Genomic DNA, 20,524 nt, shown 5'->3' on the forward strand with positions numbered 1-20,524 from the left:
TTGTGCTATAACATGAAATCCACAGTGTTCTGGAGTTTAACATTCTCTGAAAATCAACTCAGCTAAACAAAAATACTCCTCCTCTACAGCCTCGTGCACTTTAATGACAAAATCACTATATGCAAAGTTTGTTTTCCTGTCATATTCAAATATATACCTAATGTAAAAATTGAACTCATCATTTTAATATAAAGAATTTTGTGCTGCCATGGAACTTCTGTTCAGCTGATTCAGTGTCAGCAATTTAACCTATCAGCCAAAAGCTCAGTATAGATCTGTCCAGTGTGATATATATTAAAGCCTTATCTTCCTTTCTTCACAAGTATTTTCACCTTATACAGATTGGCTTAAGGGGGGGAAGCTACTTAGTGTTATAACCACTGATATTCAACTTTTGCAGAATATTTGCCTTAGGTTTTGATTTTGGAAGGCCCCATAGCGGTTAATGCAGAAAAAATAAAAGAATAAAAAGAAGAGAAACAAAGGGCTTATTGGATAGCTTTATCTTCAGCTGTCAGAGCTACTTAATTGCCCTGAAAATAGTGGACAGCACTCAAAACTAGAATAAAAGGATGCAACTCACATTGGAGTAAATAAAGTTGCACTTGCTTATACCATAGCTGAATTTGGCCTGTGAATTTTACCCTGATGCTTCCTTCTCCCCCCACCGCCACCCCCATTTTGGCAGCAAAATAGAAGGTTCAGTTGTTTTTTGTAAGTTATCTCTATGCATTATTCACAGAGTGCTGTAGTCATATATACAGTTTGACAAATGTGTGAGAAATGGTCCTTGGCCCAAGAAGGTGAAATCTATCCTGCCACTCCATCCTGTTTCCCTTCTGTGGGAGCAAGAATAGGCCTTAAATCAGACAAATGTAATAAAAGTCATAATGATAATGTACAAAGCGTATAGCAGACTGTGCTGAAGCACAAGTCAGTATTTGTATTTATTCAGTTAGCTTTTGACTATAACCTTCAATAATATCACAATCCAAATATTCTGTTCAGCAAGATGGAGCTGGCATTCTAGCCAGCTTCAATGGCAAAGTTCTACAAGTGATCTTTTAGAGCAGACTTCAAAATCTCCTTGTTGAAATAAATTGCTATACTTAGAGATGCCTTACGAGTATGTCTTTGGGAAGTTGTTTGCAATCTGATTGCCTTCCATTTCTGCGTGTGTAGGAAGGCTCTAGAAACAGACATCATAGGAAAATTCAACAGGCTTACACAGCGACACAAAGTGCCCCAATTATAATAAACATTGGATAAAATCTTTAAGTCCTTACTCAGATCAGAGCCAGCAAGATACATCATGTCCTCAGGCTTTAGGGTCTGGCCCTTTATTTGTAATTTATTTCAGATTATTCTTATTGCCGTTGAGGTGGAAAGAACTCAGATAAACCCTCTGCCCCCAGCACTTTCACTGTTCAACTCTTTGTTCTGTGGATAGACCTTGCCTATACTAAATGCTCTTCCTCTGTCTTATGTGGCAGCCTGGAACATTTGGTCTTCAGTCGTCTAGAGGATGTGTTCCCTGTAACTGCAATTCTTTTGGTTCCAAATCCTTCGACTGTGATGAGAACGGACAGTGCCATTGCCAGCCTGGCGTAGCAGGAAAGAAATGTGATCGCTGTGCTCACGGATTTTACAACTTTGAAGAGGGAGGATGCACTCGTACGTAAACAATCAGGTCCCATTTAATGGCTTGTTGCAGACTTTTCCCTTCTCAATCTGTAGCATGTTCTTCCTTGGACTATCCTATGCTATATCTAAAGTGGGGCCATTGCCATAAGCCAAACTGCATACAGAGAAAAAAAAGGATAATATGGAGTGAGCCACTCTTACTTCTTTTTATAGCCAAGCTGCTGTAACATGGGTAGGCATAAAAGGCATAGGGACAGAGCTGGTCAGGAATTTTTAAATTAAACAATTTTTGATTGAAAAATGGTGATTCATGTAAACTTTTGCAGAAATGATCAGTCGGGAAGGTTTCTCAGGTCATGGATGGAATTTCTGGTCAGAGAGTGAGCCCTACAATATCCCAGTAGCTAGGGAACCAGGAATGTGTGAGACCCAAGTTCAAGTCCCTGCTCTGAATAAGGGGTAGAGAGAGTGAAAAGTGCACTGTCCTGGTAGCTAGGGCACTCACCTAGGATATGAGAGACTCACTGACTAGCCATGAAGTAAGGAATAGCTTCAGCAGATGAGACTGAGAGAAGACCCACACCAGACTATTCCAGGGGCTTGGGTAGTCTTCTGGATGGTGGGAGACCCCTGTTCAAATTTCCTCTCTACATTAGCCAGAGTAGGAATTGTATCTAGGTCTCCCACATTCCCCGTGCCCTAACTACAGGGCTAAAGTTATAGGGAGAGCAGCAGCAGTACCCCTTCCTTGTTAGGCCATTTTGTTAAATAAGCCCTTGAAAGGAACGGGAAACAAAATCAGTTTTGTTTACTCTGGAACTGATTTTTTTAAATTCACCCAAATTTTCACAATTTTACTCTTCAGTTCTACCTGAAATGAATTTTTTGTTCATTTTTTTCAAAAATTCCTGTGAACCAAAAAATCAGTTATTCACTCATCTCTAACAGTAACTGCCATCATCAGGCTCTCAGCACGTAAAGCAAGAGAACTATGAATGAAGTTCCTGATTGGTAGAGCTTGTTAGGAATTTTCCAACAAAATATTTTTTGTCAGGAAATGCCAGTATGTTGAAACAGAAACTTATCAGTTTCAGCAAAGCTTCTGTTGAGAAAGATTCTCAGCTCAGTATTTCTTTGGGGAGGGGTAGAGAGAGCTCAACACCCACCCAGAATAGCAAGGAGCCCAGGGTTTGGGAAACTCATGTGGGATATGGAATACCCAGATTCAAGTCCCTGGTCCAAATCTGGGATAGCAGAGACTTGAACCTGGCTCTCCTGCTTCCTAGGGAGCACCTAAAACACTGGGCTGTAGAATCAGACTCTGCTTCTGTTGATTGGTCCTGTTGGAGCTGTTCCACTTTGTGTAAGTATTTAACTACTCATTGGGGCAGAGCGAGGTCCTGACACTTATAGCCCAGTGGTTAATACATGTCCCAAATCTAGAGTTAGTATCTCTGTCTCTAGCTCAGTTTTGAAAGTTTTGGTTTCATTCCACATTGGAGCAGAACCAAATGTGGAAACTTCAAGGTTTTTCATTAAATGGAATTCTTGTTTTCTGGCCAACGCTAATGATTGGTCTCTTCTTCTAACAGTCACAGAACTAGAAAACACATCCCTTTTGTGAAATCCTTCTGTCTTTAATCATCCTACAGATAATCAGAACACTTAAATACATATTTTCCCCACTAATTACAAAATGTTTTTCATGTAGTTGGGCAAAGGGCATGAAAGGACAATAAATGAGATTTTACATTACAATCTTACATTCTGTTTCTCCAAACACAAAAAGACAAAGTTTAAGACAGTATATTAAGTTGGGAAAGCAATCCAGGTAAAAAGGGAGTTTTTTCTTTTAGGAGGGGTTATTTTTGTTTTGGTTTTGACAGAAATATATTTGTTTTGTACCAGATGAGAAAGCCATTGAAAAAAAAATCTAGCTACTTAAAATGTTAGGAAGACTCCAATTTTTAGAAGTTCTAAACTGAAGAAAACAGACAGGAAGGAATTCTGTTAAAATGCAGTCTCCTCGCTCCTCCATTTATTTTTAGTAAGCTTTTTATATGTTATTTCAAAAGACAAAAAATGCAGGAATTGAATAATGAATCACATAGAAAAGATGGAATGTTTTCAAGTATATCAAATCATGCTAGAAAAAGTCCATGAAAATGAGCACCAAAGAGACAGTTAAGTGTAGAATAAAATATTGAGCCTCTTTTATCTAGCATTTATCCAAGAGGAATGTAATTTAGAGATTTTTGGCATAATAAAAAAAACATAAAACCTACAAAGGTATATTATAGAAAAACAAAGTATCACAATATATTATTGAGATCCATAGAGAAAAGATGTATGAGCTTTCTACATGTGAATCCAGTTCTTCACTTACAACAAATGAATTCTGCTTTTATTATTATTATTTATTTTATTAAGGTCTCACTCTAAAATTATTGTGTATTATAATATCAATTTATTTTTAATTAAATAACATTTGCAGGGAATAGTACTAAAGTCTGGAAGTCCAGAGAAAAGAATTCAAGTGACAAAGACTCAGTCCATCAGTGAGCTCCGCATGGCTGGGCCTCTATGCCAGCATGCAGTCAGTGGAGCTGTGTGGGCACAGGAGTCCATCTGCATGAAGGTCATTGTAGGTTCAAGGCAAAAGTTTAATAATTTTCTGCAGCAGTTGATTTGTTTTAGAGAGATCAATTTCTACCAAACCCCAGCCAACTGTTACATCTTCATGCCATGCTCATTATCTAGTTCTGCTTGGGGTAGAAATATTACAATATAACAACAGAAGGCTTTTTATTGGTATATTTTATCTGTTCAGTGAGCTAAATTGTGATTGTGCCACAAACCCTAAGCAAAGGGTAGTACATTCATAGAATATCAGGGTTGGAAGGGACTTCAGGAGGTCATCTAGTCCAACCTCCTGCTCAAGGGAGGACCAATCCCCAGACAGATTTTTGCCCCTGCTCCCTAAATGGCCCCCTCAAGGATTGAACTCACAACTCTGGGTTTAGCAGGCCAGTTTGAGCAAACTATTGAGCTCTCTCTCCCATGCGTATTATTGTGCTGCCCTAGAAATAGACCAAGGAACATTCCCTTTCTGCTGTAGTGGGGAGTGTGGGAATTAGGGTGGTGTTACCTGTGCCAACCCTGTACCTGCATTATCTATATTTTTAACAATGAGGGTCAGTAACCATTGGAACAACTTACCAAGGTTGGTGGTGGATTTTCCATCACTGACAATTTTTAAATCAAGACTGGATGTTAATCTAATAAATATACTCCAATTCAAACAAGAATTAATTTAGGGAAGTCCTGTGGCTTGTATCATACAGGAGGTCAGACTAGATGATACCAGTGGCTTTATAATCTGTGAATCTATGGACCTGGAGCAAATTACTTCTTCCAGCACACTGATGCAGTTGCATTGCCAGAGCCCCCACTCACCCACCTGTGAAAGCAGCTCTCCCACCCAAGATGCTATCCATGATGTATAGTCAAGAGTTGTCCTGTGCTAGCCTTCATGGAAGTGTTTAATTGACCATAATCTGGCCCATTATATTTTAAGATGACTCAGTTCCAGCCAATAAAGTTAAGAGCTGAAACTTTAACTGATAGTTCTTTAATCACAATTAATTGGGAATACCCAGAATCCAAACATTTGTAAATTTAATAATTTTTTCCATAAATTCTGGTTTACTATGAATAGAACATTATCTCTGATAAGTGCTCCAGTTAGAACTTTAGTGCTATCATTCTCTTCATAAAAATCCTGGATTTTATCATCCAGCTCATTGATTTATTTCTTCTATTGCTGTACTACGTTGTTCTAAACTTACAATTTTATTTTAAATCAGAGTCTAATTTTGTTTGAAGAGTTTATTACAGAGCCATTAAAATCAGAATGTGGTGAAGAAAGAGAACTGGATTTCTGTTCTACTGATTTAACTGCTTCTGAAGCAGATGCAACTAAAGGGGATCACAGTGGCAAATGTGGAGTTTCTGCTGTCCACAGTATTAGCGCCACTTGGAGTGGCAACCAGTTCAGCGGTAGGATATTTAGTCCGACTGCCTCCTTCTTTATCTTTCTGTCACCTCTTTGGAGGCAAAAGGATGAAAAGAAGGGGAGCCAGGAAGATTAGATTTTTTTTTAAATATCTCCCTCTTAAAATAGAGATGCTTGGCTACAAGTAAGCCTCTCTGCAGAGAAATTCCAGAGAACAACAAGAAATGGAGAGAAACCCTTAGACTTCAAAAGGGAAAAAGAGGAAGGAATAACTTTATTTCATATAGATATAGATATGACAACAGAAAAGTGTCATGTAGTGAAAGCTCTGATGAAAATGGACTTAACCTTGCTCTCTATATGTCAGGGAGGGAGAGTGACTTTATCTCTGTTTTATTTCTCTCTCTCTCCCCTGAAGCTTGTGAGTGTTCCCACCTTGGTAATAATTGTGATCCAGTCACTGGCCGCTGTGTGTGCCCTCCCAATACCATAGGAGAGAAGTGTGATAAGTGTGCACCAAATTACTGGGGTCATGACATTGTCAGTGGGTGCAAGGTGAGTGGATCTCTTATTTTCTCTGTGTGTGTTCCATGCTTTCTATGGGGTAAAGTACAGTAGTTTGAAGCTACAGTGCAATTCTAGACTTGTAAAGAGCCACACAGTTGCATTTGTGAGTTTTGGTATCAATCAGGGCAGGTGCTGATGACCTGTATCTGAATACTGCAGACTCTGTCCTAGCATGCAATCTGTTATTTGCTGCATCAGCAGATCTGTTTGTACCATATGTTCATCCATGCTGAAGCTGTTGGATATTGTTTGTTTATGATTTCTGTATTATAGGGAAGATTACTGTCACAGTTCAGGGCAACTGTACCTGTATTCCCTACTCTGGTCCATCAAGGGCACCCACTCTTAGTCTTCTAGCACTCCAGCGATCACCTCTCTTGGGCGGAGACCCACATTTCTCTCCCTACTGATGGGCAGGCTGCACAGCTCCCTGCCTACACTGTGAATTCATCAGCAACACAGACTGACTCTGGAAGCCGCTTTGCCTTCCTTCCTCAGAGACTATAAACAGCATAACTGCCCACAGTTAAGTTACCATGCAGCTCTTTCAAAGCAAGTGCATTTCTTCTTAAGATGAAAGCACTACAGAGAAAACACACTAAAAATAATAACAGAACCTACACACATGCTAATAAGCTTACCAGAGACCACACCCTGCAAACTCCACCTAGGGAGTTGCCAGTGATTACAAGTTCATAACCACCAGGGCACACAACACCCATGAATCTGAGAGCATCTCCTTTATACAGTCTGGGTCTTTGACTTGGTAATAATTGGCAATTAAAAAGTGCTTTCTAAACCAGGTTGTATACTCTTAATTTAAGAGATGTGTAAACCTTCTTATGAGCATCTAAATCCCACAAGAGTTTGTCACAAGAGTTAAGAAAGAGAAAGAAGGGAAGGAGAAGAGAAGAACGGAGAGGGAATGAAAAGATGAGAGTATGTGAGACAGGCAGGGGGAGAATTTGAAAGATATGGTAATGACATGCACTGAAGTAAGGTGAGTATCATTCAGCCAAGGCTGAAAACTAGTGACAGTGAATATTATGCCACGTTCAAATATCTGCTCCTCTCTGCCACTCACCTTGACAAAATGGGGTTTAATATTGCTGCAATTATGCCAGAAGAGAGTGCATTGCCTGAATGTAGTCATATACCCATTAATGACCTTCCTTAAAGGGTTGTTTCTCATCTAGCTCAAGCTGTTAACTAATTATGTAGAATCTTTTGTATGTGTGTTTAAAGCTCCTCTTGTAAAAATCTTTGTCTTTCTGCTGCAATATAGAATGCTTGGCTTGAAACCAGCCTAATAGGGGTGAAGACCCTTGTCTGAGTTGTGGAATCCATTCTCTGTTTGTCTTTTGTATGAGTGTATTAGCATGGCAGCTGCTATGGCACTACCTAAATTAATAATGATATATCAGTCACATCTTCCCTTCTAGCATGTTGCAACTAATTTCTCCAAGGTGAGGTGTGAATGCCCACTCCACTTGAGCTCTTAGTGGAGCAGGTTTCAGAATCTCTCATAACTCTCAGGCTGGAGAATGCTGCATAAAACTGGTTCCTTGTAAAAGAAAAATATGTGGTTGTTATTTAGGTTTTGATATTGTACCCCGAGCTATCTCTGTGTGTGGTGAACAATTTGTTCTCTGGGATTTATCTTCCAGCATAACTTATTGAATAAGCCTACTGCTTTGAAAAGGTTTTAATTCTTAGACTATACAGCAGTCTGTCAAACATTTGCTAACCATTAGTGTTTCTGTTGCAGTCAGTAAAGATTGAGTGTGTGTCTGTCATATAAATGACCTGTGCTGTGAGCAGGTCTTTTGAATTCAGATGGGATGCTGTAGCTAGTCATGTTAACAAGATTTTAATTTTGAGTGGAAACTAAATCTGCAAATTTTGTCCCTCTCCCTGCCAGCTTTACTACTTTAATTTTAGTGAGCGTGTGTCCATGCCAGTTACTGTGGCAGCTTGTACTATTGGCACTGGAACAATGTTGCTATTGCAGGCAAAGTTTTCTTGATATGAGGCTCCCATCCTACCACTGATTAAATTGAATGTTTCCTGCCAGCATTACCGATACTACTGAGGGATTGATTCTTCTACCCTTCGAAGGTCTTCAGCTTCTCTTACTACCTGCTTTTCTATAGGACCTTTTACAAAGTCAGTTCTGTCTGCACTGTGAAATGTGTTGTCCATGCACTGGAACATAATTAATAACCATTGCACTAGCCCTGGTGAGACTCAGTGGCATTGAGATTGAGACCTATGACAGCTGCAGTTCTGGCAGTGTTGTCTAAGACTGCCCTGCATCAGATGTCAAGATTTGTTTGTGGGTTTAACAAAGCACATTTTATTTCTCACTCTGCTACCGCACACCTGGCTACTAGACTGGTTCATTTACAATGCATAAGCCTCAAGTGATAAATAAAATACGATGAAAACAATATTGTAAATACATGTACTTTCACTCTTGGCCCCTCCCTTACCCAAACTAGATTGTGGCCTTCTGATACAGATGCACTACTGTTAACACTGGAAATACATTCATGTATACAAACTCCCAAGGAACCTGTGTTCGTCTATGGCTGCAAATGACAAGACTTCCTACAAGAAATGTGATTAAAATCTATTGTGGTGTCTGTCTTCTTTATAGGCCTGTGACTGCAGTATGGTTGGATCCCTCAGTTTCCAGTGTAACCTAGATACAGGGTGCTGCTCCTGCCACCCTAAATTCTCTGGGGACAAATGCACGCAGTGCAGACCGGGATATTGGAAGTACCCACAGTGCATTCCCTGTGACTGCTTGCTGGCAGGGACTGATCCTCAGACTTGTGATGCAGAGACGGAACAATGTTCATGTGTTGATGGTACAGGGCAATGTAGCTGCAAGGTAAGGCAATGAGGTATGCATGCTGACTTAATGATGCCATTGGAACCTGCTTCAAAGTTAATGGGAGTTAAGTGTTACATTATGTTGCTCTTTCATCTACTAATGTTTAATAAAGCACGTTCCCAAATGTGGCCTCAACATAGATTTTTTTTTCTTATTTTATGTTTGTCTTCCTGACCTTACAGAACTGTTACCATGATGACCATATTCAGTGCACAGAACCAGCTCCGTAGCAAACTAGAGTGACTTTTTGGGTGATAGTAACATTTGGGCCATATCCCATAGTCCTTAATGAATCCTTACTGGGACATTGACTTCAATGGGAGCTTTGTTCAGTAAGGGCTATAGAATCTGTCACATTAATACTCATCTCATCGGAGTGACTCCATTTTAGGATCCTTCATTCTGTTTCAACATCCAGACGTGTAGCGAGAGTAGAGAGCTAGTAATTAAGGACGATGGAGCTGAAATTACTATTATTGCTTGATAATTCTTTTACCAAATGGACATTGGTTGACACATTTTAAGCCTAAAGTATAGCTCCCAAAGGGAGAAAGGGGTTTTTACAGAGCCTTATAAAGAAATGTTTTCTCTGGTTAGCTGGTTTTTAAAATTTTGATGAAAGCAGTTGTTTTAATTTATGTGATCCTGGCATCATTGTGAATCTAAACACAACAGCATGGAGCTCCTGTATAAGAACCAGAAACCGTAACTGAGTAGGAGCAAAAGCAGTGACATTGACCATTTAAGGCTGATAGAAAAAAAGTTAAACAAATGATGTAAATGAAATTAGATAGTCAGTATTCTTTCAATTTTAAAACTCTGATTTGGTGTTAGTAATAGAAATAGAGATTTTTTTTTCCTGGCATGTTTTATGTTGACTTTGTTCTTTAAATAAAATATTCAGCTCTTTAATATTGCCTGTGAGTGTTAAAATGCCACAGAATTGGTATAAAAATCCTTTCAAAAAGGCTCAGTGTAAATGTTGGGTACATCCAGTGCTACACAGTCTAGCTTTCTTTATTGGGAATAATGGCGTAGTGGAATTAAAAGTATTGACATTACAACAGTGAATAGCTACACATTTCAGCCCTTTAAATATTGTTCAATGATGCAGAAAAACAATCAGATGAAGAAAGAAAGTGGGAACATTTTTCCACCCTTGATATTTCTATAAAAATAAATTCCTCAGCTAGTACAGTTAGTACCATACCTTAATTATTCTGACGTGTCAAGATAAACTCATAGCAGACAAAAGGTTTGATTAACCCATCAATTTTGGAGGGCATAATTTCACTGATTTTATCAATAAGCTGTTAAGCACTCCATATCAAAAGTGCAATTTGTTTTCCTACAAGTACCTCTACCAACATGGAGCCAGTATCCTCTGCCCATGCTTATCTAGTGGATAGAGGAATGAGATATGTGTGATTGGAGTCTGAAAACCTTAAGCCTTAAATTTTTCCTTAAATCTACTGTTCTCATCCAAACCCCTTTATTGTGCGTAGGATGTGGGGCAGGGGGTTGGTTTTGTTTTTTGGTGTGCCTAAATAAAGCTTTTCCCCATGCTCTTTCTCTTGCAGGTTAACGTGGAAGGTGTCCGTTGTGACAGGTGCAGGTCTGGAATGTTTGGACTCTATGCCAAAAACCCACTTGGCTGCAACAGCTGCTATTGCTTTGGCCTGACTACTCAGTGCAGTGAGGCAAAGGAGCTGATCCGCATGTGGGTGAGTAGGGAACTGCTGAGCCGTGTAATGTGACAATGTTGTTTCCTGCTGGCTTCTTTTAGTCAGGCATAGAGAAGTAGCTAGGAAATGGCAACACGTTTAAGCAATCTTTTCCCCTGAGTACTTTGAGAAGTAGAGAGAGGAGCATGTTCCATTAGACAATCAGGGTCAAGGCATTAAAAAAAAATTGTTTGATAGTGTAATAGATGTCAAGCCAAAGTAAAGCTATTAAAACCCAGTAAAAAGCAGTGTACTCAAGTGTGGGAAAATTGTACTGTGACAATCCAGTGCAACAGAGCACTGACACAGAGATGAGAATCTGAACTTGTTGCACAGTTTCCCTAACCGTATACCAGGGTCATTGTTGCTTGTTGTTAAATATGTCAATTTGATTTGATTAACTTCTCATTTTTCCCCTTATAAATTTTTTTAAAGTCGTTCTTCTGACAGATGCTAATCTATTTAAATCCTGGGTTGGTGGGTGGAGCCCACTTGAACAACAAAAGACCTGTCCCCTCAGAAGAGAGGGGTACCACAGATCCCATGCTGGATTGACAGTCCTGGTGACTGAAGTCCGCTGTTCATCTCTAGCACTTTTTCTTCCTCCTGGTAGATGGAGAGAGATTCCAGATGAGCTGTGTGGATGCAGCTTTATCATCCAACATGGGTTGGGTTGAAGGAAGGTGATAAAACCAGTCATGCCACAGAGCTAATGAAAGCATCAATCCTTTTGCAAACTTTGTTTTGGTCTTTACATAATGGTATAAAGCTGAAGCATTATTTAAAGCTGTTCCCTTTTCTTTATTTGCCCTTCTTTGAATTCTGAGATTTAAACAGGACTTTGCAGATTCACATTGTAGGCTACGTAGGCCTTTATAGTTTTGAATACTCCAGTCTATCTCAAAACAGAGTCATTGCCATTTGAAAAGCCACCAATTCACAAACTTCATGTGACTGATGAAAATCTTTAATGTAGTTCACTTGTGTAAACCACTTTCTTGCTGGCTGATGTACTTGGTGAAAGGTGGCAAGACCCACCTCCAGGAACATGACTTTGAAGTTGGTAGATGGAAAGAATGCTTCTGTGTCCTGTCACTGCACAGCAGCTCCTGAGAATACAATCAGCACAATAATTGAATACCATGCTGGACCTCTCCTCTTCCTCAGTGCCCAAATGGCATCTTGTGAAACCCAGATGTGATTTTTCATTAGCTTAATTGTTGTTCCTGACTCCTTAGCATTATGTTGTCTGCAGTTCTGCTTTTTATTTTATTGTTCTCTCTGTGTTTGTCCAGCTTGTCGCATGCTTTCTATGAACAATCTCGGTAATTCTGGGCAGAAGTTATTCCTGTTTTTTTTTTGACCACAGCAGTAATTTGGCTGGCATATTACTGATTTTCTTTCAGTGAGGTTGCTAACATCTAAATAGTTGTAGAATACCATTACATTATTCAATCAGTGTGACTTTTGGGCCCACACAGTTTTTAGTGTATTTGAGAATACAGTACTTTGAATTTAAATGAAGGAGATGCAAGTGGGGCTGCGCAGTACAAAAGTTCATACACTTGCCTGAGACCCAAAACAGATTAGAACTGGAAAAGGAGATTATTTTTATTGTGGTACAGGTTCACATAGACAATTAATCAGCCTACATCTTGGAAAAACTTCCTCATTCCCACTCCCCCTTCCCACCTTAAACCTGCTGAAGCATGCTCAGAACAGCCTTAGGGCTGCCAAGAGTAAATATGTATTCTCACACTGGCCACTAGGTTTCACCAATCATAACAAAAATACCTAAAACATTACACTCCTTTCCCTCTTAATCATTAGTAATAATACACATAGAACATTAACACTGCAACAGCAAAACAAAACATCCTGACTAACTGGCTGGGTTCACTACCTCAACCTCAGGCAAGTGCAAGGGATTTTTCTGCCATCTCTAGCATAATTCCCTTACCTTTGGGCTCCCCTGAAACCCCTTCCACTTGGTTCCCCAAGGATTCAGTTTCGTTACTCGGGTTCTTTTATTTGGCATACAGGAAAGCTACAGTGAGTTGATCAGACTCAAACATAGATGGATGGAGGTGGGTCAGACCTCACATCCAACGTTACACAGCAAACCTCTTCCTTTATTACATTTACACATGACATTACGTTTACTATGCATTGCATCACAAGGTTTGGGTTGGCGTGGTCACTTTGTAGGGACCAATCCCTGTGCAGCATGCTCTGTCCACACACTGTCCATGCACAACTTATTCCTTACCTCATCTTATATTTCAGGGATATCGTACCCATTGTTATCTTGACCACTGTAAATGGTTCCCTGGGTGTTCCCCCTTATCTTAGTTAGAACAGACATTCTGTTTCCAGCCTGCTGATCCATTTACCTCCTTAATTGCATCTCCCAAGAAATGAGTCCTCATCCATGTCCATTACTCATGTCAAGCCAGACCTACACCTTACTAATATAAGTCCAGTCTGTCTCTAGGTTTGGGAGATTTTCTGGAACTGTGCAATGGAAACACCTGGGATCCTTGATCAGTAGCAGGTGCAGAAGGACTTTCTGATAATATAACCATCTCTGCAGACTTAATATCCAAGTCTTCTCTAGTGGTTGATATAAGGTCCACAGCAATTTCACTATTTCTGGATGTAGCAATTGATTGGTCCAGGGGTCCCCAACGCGCCCTAATGCACCCGCGTCCTAGCTGGCAGCCGAGCATCTGCCAAAATGCCGCCAAATTTTGGCGGTGACGCCTCTCGATGACGCCACTTGTCACTGACAAGAGGCATCATCGAGAGGCGTCGCCACCAAAATGCCGCTGAAATTCGGCAGCATTTTGGCGGATGCTCCACCGCCGCCACAGTCCTTCCTCCATCAATATCCAAAGGAGAATTATTTACTGGTGACTCTTCATGGTACTGCAGATGAACATGATTGTGATATGTATGAATGTGCCTCCCATCTGATAACTCAGTTACCCAAGAAAGTGGTTTTGCATGTTCTGTGACGCGAACAGATAACCAGTTCGTGCCATAAGACCATATATTGTATTATGTGCACCTAATGTTCTTGGTGACGCTCAGACATCATATCAAAACTTTTGTGCTGCCTGATTTTCCTTCATCTTAGCAGCTTTAACAGTATAGAGTGTCCAAATGAGTTCTTAGTTTCCTTCCCATTAAGAGTTTCTGCATGTGACTTTCCTTTTTTGGCTAGTGACATCATGCAATAGTTGAAAAGAAGACTGGCCAGTTTGGCTTTTATGTCATCTTCTGCATTCCTTCTTTTATGATATGGACAGCCCATTCTACTAGATCGTTTGAGGAGGGGTGTTTGGTGCAGTTCTACTGTATTTGATGCTGTTCCCTCCCTTCTCCCATAAATTCCTGAAATACAACACTAGTGAGCTGGGGAGCATTGTAACTCATCACAGTCTCAAGCAATCTGAAAATAGAAAATGTAAGTCAAAGTTATCAAGTGTAGCCTCAGCTGTGGAGGAGGGAATTACGTATGCTTCAGTCCATTTTGAATGAACATCAATTATTGTTAAAAACATTTTCTCCATAAATGAACCAGCATAGTCTACGTGAAGTCTCACCTAGGATCACTGAAGCCACCCCCATGAGTGCAAAGGAACTTTCAGTGGCGCATGGCAGCTAGATTGTGCAACAGTGTGTGGTATGCCAACAGTCTCGATTTTCTGAGCCATTCCCGGGCACCACACACAACTGAACGTGACCCCCTTCATGTGAACAATGCCAGGATGTGCTTCATGTAACAACTTCAGTACCACTGATGTACTTACTGGAGGTATGATCACTCAGGACTCTAATAATAAACACCCAACCTGAACACTTAAAGAATCCTTTAGAGAGTAGTAATATTGGAGCTCTGTGCTTACTCTCTCTGTCCAGCCAGTTGTAACCATTCTCTGCACTCGTGACAATAATGGGTCTCTCTCTTTTTATCTGTGCTGCCTCAATAAAGAGAATGGTTCCTGTAGGTTGAGGTACTCTGGGCTGGCTATCTGGTAAAGGAAGTCTACTCAGAGCATCTCAATGCTTTTCCAGGTTTATAATCAAATTCATAATCATAAGCTGATAAGGTGAGAGCCCATCTCTGAATTCTGGCAGATGCTATCGGGAGTACAGGTTTGTGTTCACCAAACATATCTTTCTGAGGTTTATGGTCTGGGTATAACAAAATGCCTGCCATATAGGTAAGAGTGAAACTTCTTTACACCCCAAAGACTACTGCTAGCCCTTCTTATTCTGGTTTGGGGAAAAAATTCTGCTGGAGTTAGTGACCTTGTTGCATAACTAATTGGATGCTCATACCCATCTCATATTCAGTGGACTAGTACCCCTTCCATTCCATATGATAAGGCATCAGAAGACAATACCTGCTTTTTCTTTTATGCTTTTATAATGAACTAAAGAGTTTGACTGTAGCAATTAGAACTGAAAAAGGAAATATTTTATTGTGTAACAGGACCACACAGACAACTAATCAGTCTCCATCTTAGAAAAAAATCCTCACATCCCTCCAACTCAGTGGAACATGCTCAGTACAGCCTTAGAGCTTCTAACAGTAAATAGTTATTCTCACATTGGCTGCCCGGTGACCATAAGTGTAACAAAAATGCCTATATTACTCCTGTCTTCCCTGTAGGTCTAGATCTCAAGTGAAAATAAGAGATATGTTTCATCTTAATATAAGATTCTCAAACTTTGAACAGAGGTGTGGCCCAGGACTGACATAACAGACATATAAAAGTCTTATGAACAAGCTGCATTGGCAGAGGTCTGTGAAGAGCTTGCAGATACTTGCTCATATCACACTGTATTTGGCTCTAGCCAGTGCTGCTTTTTCCTCGCTTTCATGAGCACTAAACGCAAAGGGCTAGATGCCGGAACTCTTACAGTGCGCAAAATTTGCTCAAATAGTTCTATTTAGAGGGACTACTCACATGACTAAAGGCTCCACAATCTAGTGTGAAAGTATGTACAACCAGTTTTTAAGAGAATAAAAAGTAAAAGAATAACAAGACTTCGCCTACATGAAAAAAGCTTGAAAAAATAAACTGTTTGTTTTTTCTTTTTAATCCCTTTAATATGTGCAGCTGACCTTGAAGCCGGAACAGATGGTTCTGCCACTGGTAGATGAAAACCTTCAGGACAGTACTACCAGAGGGGTTGTATTCCAACATCCAGAGATAGTAGCTAACATTGAACTGGTGATGCAAGATCTCCAATCAGAACCTATTTACTGGAAACTTCCAGAGCAGTTTGAAGGCCGAAAGGTAAAGATGATTCCTTTGAATTCTGATAAAAATTGACATTTTAGAAATGCTTCTGATTCCTCTATTGGGAAAATCACAGCAAATTGGAAGGTGCTTGCAAAGAATAAATATTTTTGTCATTACCATTTGTCATGGCAAAATTGTCACAAAAATAATAGGAAATTCTATTAATTATCATCAAAACTTGGAATCCCGTAACATCAATACTATCTTAAACTTAACTTAACTTACTATCTTAAACTATCAATACTAACTTAAACTTGTATGATATTTAATCATACAAATATATAAGAAATATGCTACTAATGGGAATTTTATTGTCCAGGGCAGGCAATGATAGCCAACAGATCTGTCAGGAATTCCAGATTTTAGCTTGTGATTTTATTTATTTGCAGAAGATGGAGCTTTTCACAAAACTACTATTTAAAAAAAACAGAAGGATTGTATTAAGTTAATATTTCACTCTGTTGACTCCCTGCCTCTCCCAATCTGACAGAAATGTTACACAAGCTTCGTATGTCTTGTGTAGACACAGTTTGTTGAAAATGTTTGAAACAGTCTTCTCTCTGGGCCTTTTGCACCTCTGTGGCTCTATTGTGTGTTGCATTTTGAAGTCCCCTGATTGGGCTCATGGGAAAGTTGATATTCCCACAGACTCTCACAAAGAGGGACATTTGTTTTTACGGTTCTGCAGAAACAGATTACCTTCATGTATGTCTGTGCACAATCCTTGATCTCCCTGTATTCCAAGTAGCATATGCCTCTGTATACACACACACACACAAACACACACACACGCTCTCATGTATCTATTCATCCATTTGTAATACTTACATATCCATCATGTATGTGCAGAGACATATTTGTAGCTAACTGTAACTGGTATCTCTGTTTGCTTTGTTAGCTGACTGCCTATGGAGGGAAACTGAAATATGCTATCTACTTTGAAGCACGCGAAGAGACGGGTTTTGCTACCTATAATCCCCAGGTCATCATCAGAGGTGGGCCTCCCACAAGTACTAGAACTATCATCCGACATATGGCTGCCCCTTTGATTGGTCAGCTGACAAGACATGAGCTAGAGATGACAGAGGTAATGTTTTAGTCTGTTCTGTTTCAGAATGTTAACCCTTGGTTCTGTTGATACCATTAACTGACTGGCTTTTGTCTTACTGTTTCCTTCAGCATGAATGGAGATATCATGGTGATGACCCAAGAATTAGTAGTACTGTGACACGTGAGGACTTCATGGATGTGCTGTACAACGTTCATTACATTCTTATTAAGGCTTCTCATGGCAGTATCATGAGACAAAGCAGGTAACAATTTCATGCAATAGCCTGAAATACTGCAGTCATCCCAGCTAATTCACTTGAGACTTCAAACTGAATTTTTAATCCAGGCACAAAATCAGTGGGACGTAAAGCTGGAGAAGTTGGAGAAAGGCACTGTGTTAAGAGAAAACCATAAGTATTGTAGCCAAATGAGACTTGTATTCTCAGTATTCCAAAGCCAAGAAAAAAACAAAAAATATAGTTTGTAAACAGATTTGAATGCTATGCAAATATTATGCTATTATATAAATATGAATTTTGGCCTGTGAAATATTTGTCTCTTGGCAATCAGTAGTGAATAAATGATTAGTGATTCAAATAGTGCCCACTTAAAATGACACTTATGCCAATATAGTAGAGGCAGATAAAAGTAATAGGCTACAAATATCTCTATCTAGATATAGAATTTCAAGAAGGTACTACTATGGTGGTAGAACTAAAAAGATGTGTAACTTTGCAATATTTGTGTAACAGAGACATGGGAGACTAGTAGCAATGCCCTAGAAGTGATAGAAGCAGATGGTTGCTATTTATTATTAATTATTAATTTTGTAAGTAATTTTAAAGGAACTAACCAACCATTCTCCAAAACTTGGATGTCCCCTGCAGCTGCAGGTGTCACAGTCATTTCAGATTGTCTATTTTTGGCATGTTCAGTTTACAATATTGTGTGATGTGCACAGGGAAACTTCAGTTTAGAGGAGTGGGAAAGCAATTATGATTTTTCATGGGAAACTTTGAAAAGCATTCTCTTTGCTCTGGAAAAATATTCCATCTACTTATATCAATCACTGTTAGCAATACAGAGCCCAGCTCAAATATGGAGAATGAGGTGAACTCTATCCTGGCTCGTGCATCATAAGAAAAATTGCTATATGATTTCCATTTTCAGAATCTTTGTGCTGAGGTGTACAGAGAGGGACACCTTATTCAAAGCTAGCTACACCAAAGCATAATGCACCTTGATTGGATCTAGGCTACCCATGATGATGTGTAAATCAGGAGACGAGAAATCGACTTTCAAATTTCAGGGTGTGTTTGCAGGGATAGCAGTTACAAAACCAATGTGCAATTTTACAGAGTCACATTACAGAGTATAGCCTTTTATATAGCAGCAGGACTTGCTAAAGAGTTAATCCTTCCCCCTTCTGGTACCTCTCCACCTGTGTATGATATCACAACTGATGTGGAGCTGATTGTCACAGTAAAGTTTTATGATATCTGTCTAGGCATTTATATAATGCTCATCACCATGATATTTGAGACATTAGGTGGAGAATTAGCAGGCAAACCCCTGCAATTGATATTCAAACAAAATGCCTATTGATTTCAGAGGAAATTTCATTTGAATAAGAACAGCAGAATCAATCCCGAAAAGTCCTTAGAAGTCATTGGGAGATTAGCCTAAGAACTACAGACGTGGATTCAGGAGAGAAGTTAAACCACAGACTTAAGTCCATCCCTATTCAGAACAGCCCTTAAGTACATGTTTACCTTTGAACATGTACTTAAGTCCAGTGACTTAAAGTTAAGCATGTGCTTTAGTTGTGTCCTGGATGCTTTCCTGAATTGGAGGCTAACTCTGAACAAGCAAAGCTTTTCTTCTCATCCAGTTGCCATTAGAGGGAAGAGAGTTATAGAAAAAAATATTACAAAGGACTGCTGTCAATGTTTTTCAAAGTGTACAATGAGGAGTTAATAGTTCTTTAATTCTAACATGAAAATTCTTTCAACTCAAATGTTTGAAAAAGCAGAGTTGCAGATGACTGATATACTGTAGAAAAACACTGTCAATGAAAATTTGAACCAGACCCAAATGTAAAATAGCTTAATTCCAATGTTAGCCCTATATTAGCCAAATAATTTATAATTGTTTTTCCAAGAAAGCTGTGCTATTAAGGAGAGTTATTTAGAGGTTTCTACTAAAAATTTAAGGTAAACATTTTTCTCCTACTGTATTCATTTTGTTCTCCTTTTTCACATTCACCACTCAAAATTGAAATATTTCTTCCATAGATTCAAATTAGATTTTGTTTTGCTTTTCAGGCAATTGGATTTTGACAATAAATTGGTTTGGACTGGAAGTATGCTTTCAATTTTACTGTTAATTGTTTCAGAATGCTAGATGCTGATCAGGTAGCAGTGGTTAGACTGGTTCTCGTTAGACATGCTTCAGGAAGCAACTGAACCTAACATACCTTAAGTAGCGCTTTTACCCAGACAACAAGTAGCTTTGTGGTCCCAAAGTATATTGTTATGTAAATTCAGCTCTGGGACAGTATATAGTTTGTGCCGTACACAGAGCATTACCTCTGGTTTACGACTACACTGCAGTCTAAAGACTTCAGTGCGGGCTGTATAGGCATGACAGGGACCTTGGATTCATACTTGCATTGCTAGCCCATTCTAAAGGCCATCCCTTCATGTACACAGCTATTTTTTGCTGTGCTCACATCATACCATAGATTGCAGTGTAGGCATGTCCTGTATCTTGAAGATGATGAGGAAGCAGATTCCACTCTGTTTTTATATTAAATGTACAGAGAGTTCCATTCAAGCTTGTGTTGACACTCCATGCAAAAACAATAATTTTGGACCGTATTTATTTTGCAGTCCATATTTTTTGTCTCCTCCTTTTTCTAACTCTCGATTCCAGATGACCCTCTGTCATGGTATAATTCCCCACCCTGAACCTTAGTGTCCAAAAGATGGGGTACCAGCATGAATTTCTCTAAGCTCAATTACCAGCTTAGAACCTGTAGCGCTGCCACCAACCAGGAATTCCAGTCCCTGGTACACTCTGGTCCCCCCAAGACCTTGCCCGGGGAACCCCAAGACCCAGACCCTCTGGATCTTACCACAAGGAAAGTAAACCCTTTCCCCCACCGTTGCCTCTCCCAGGCTTCCCCTCCCTGGGTTACCGTGGAAGATCACTTGGATTCAAACTCTTGAATCTTAAACAGAGAGGAAAATTCACCTTCCCCCCTCCTTCTCTTTCCCCTTCCCAGCTCTTCTGAGAGAGAGAGTAA

The 20,524-nt window shown here is 39.6% G+C and overlaps 1 protein-coding gene across 4 annotated transcripts in view; it reads left to right on the forward strand.

The window, feature by feature from the left end:
* LAMA2 (laminin subunit alpha 2) overlaps window positions 1–20,524 on the forward strand; it is a 490,975-nt gene that overhangs the window by 332,324 nt on the left and 138,127 nt on the right. For all 4 annotated transcript variants that reach the window (XM_075063935.1, XM_075063936.1, XM_075063937.1 and 1 more), the window contains 7 exons: window positions 1,494–1,674; window positions 6,078–6,214; window positions 8,886–9,122; window positions 10,706–10,849; window positions 15,982–16,161; window positions 17,066–17,254; window positions 17,347–17,480. In XM_075063935.1, the coding sequence (XP_074920036.1) occupies window positions 1,494–1,674; window positions 6,078–6,214; window positions 8,886–9,122; window positions 10,706–10,849; window positions 15,982–16,161; window positions 17,066–17,254; window positions 17,347–17,480 (1,202 nt within the window). The remainder of the gene's footprint in view (window positions 1–1,493; window positions 1,675–6,077; window positions 6,215–8,885; window positions 9,123–10,705; window positions 10,850–15,981; window positions 16,162–17,065; window positions 17,255–17,346; window positions 17,481–20,524) is intronic.

The sequence above is a fragment of the Chelonoidis abingdonii genome, chromosome 3 (assembly GCF_003597395.2).
Source record: "Chelonoidis abingdonii isolate Lonesome George chromosome 3, CheloAbing_2.0, whole genome shotgun sequence".
Taxonomy (NCBI): domain Eukaryota; kingdom Metazoa; phylum Chordata; order Testudines; family Testudinidae; genus Chelonoidis; species Chelonoidis abingdonii.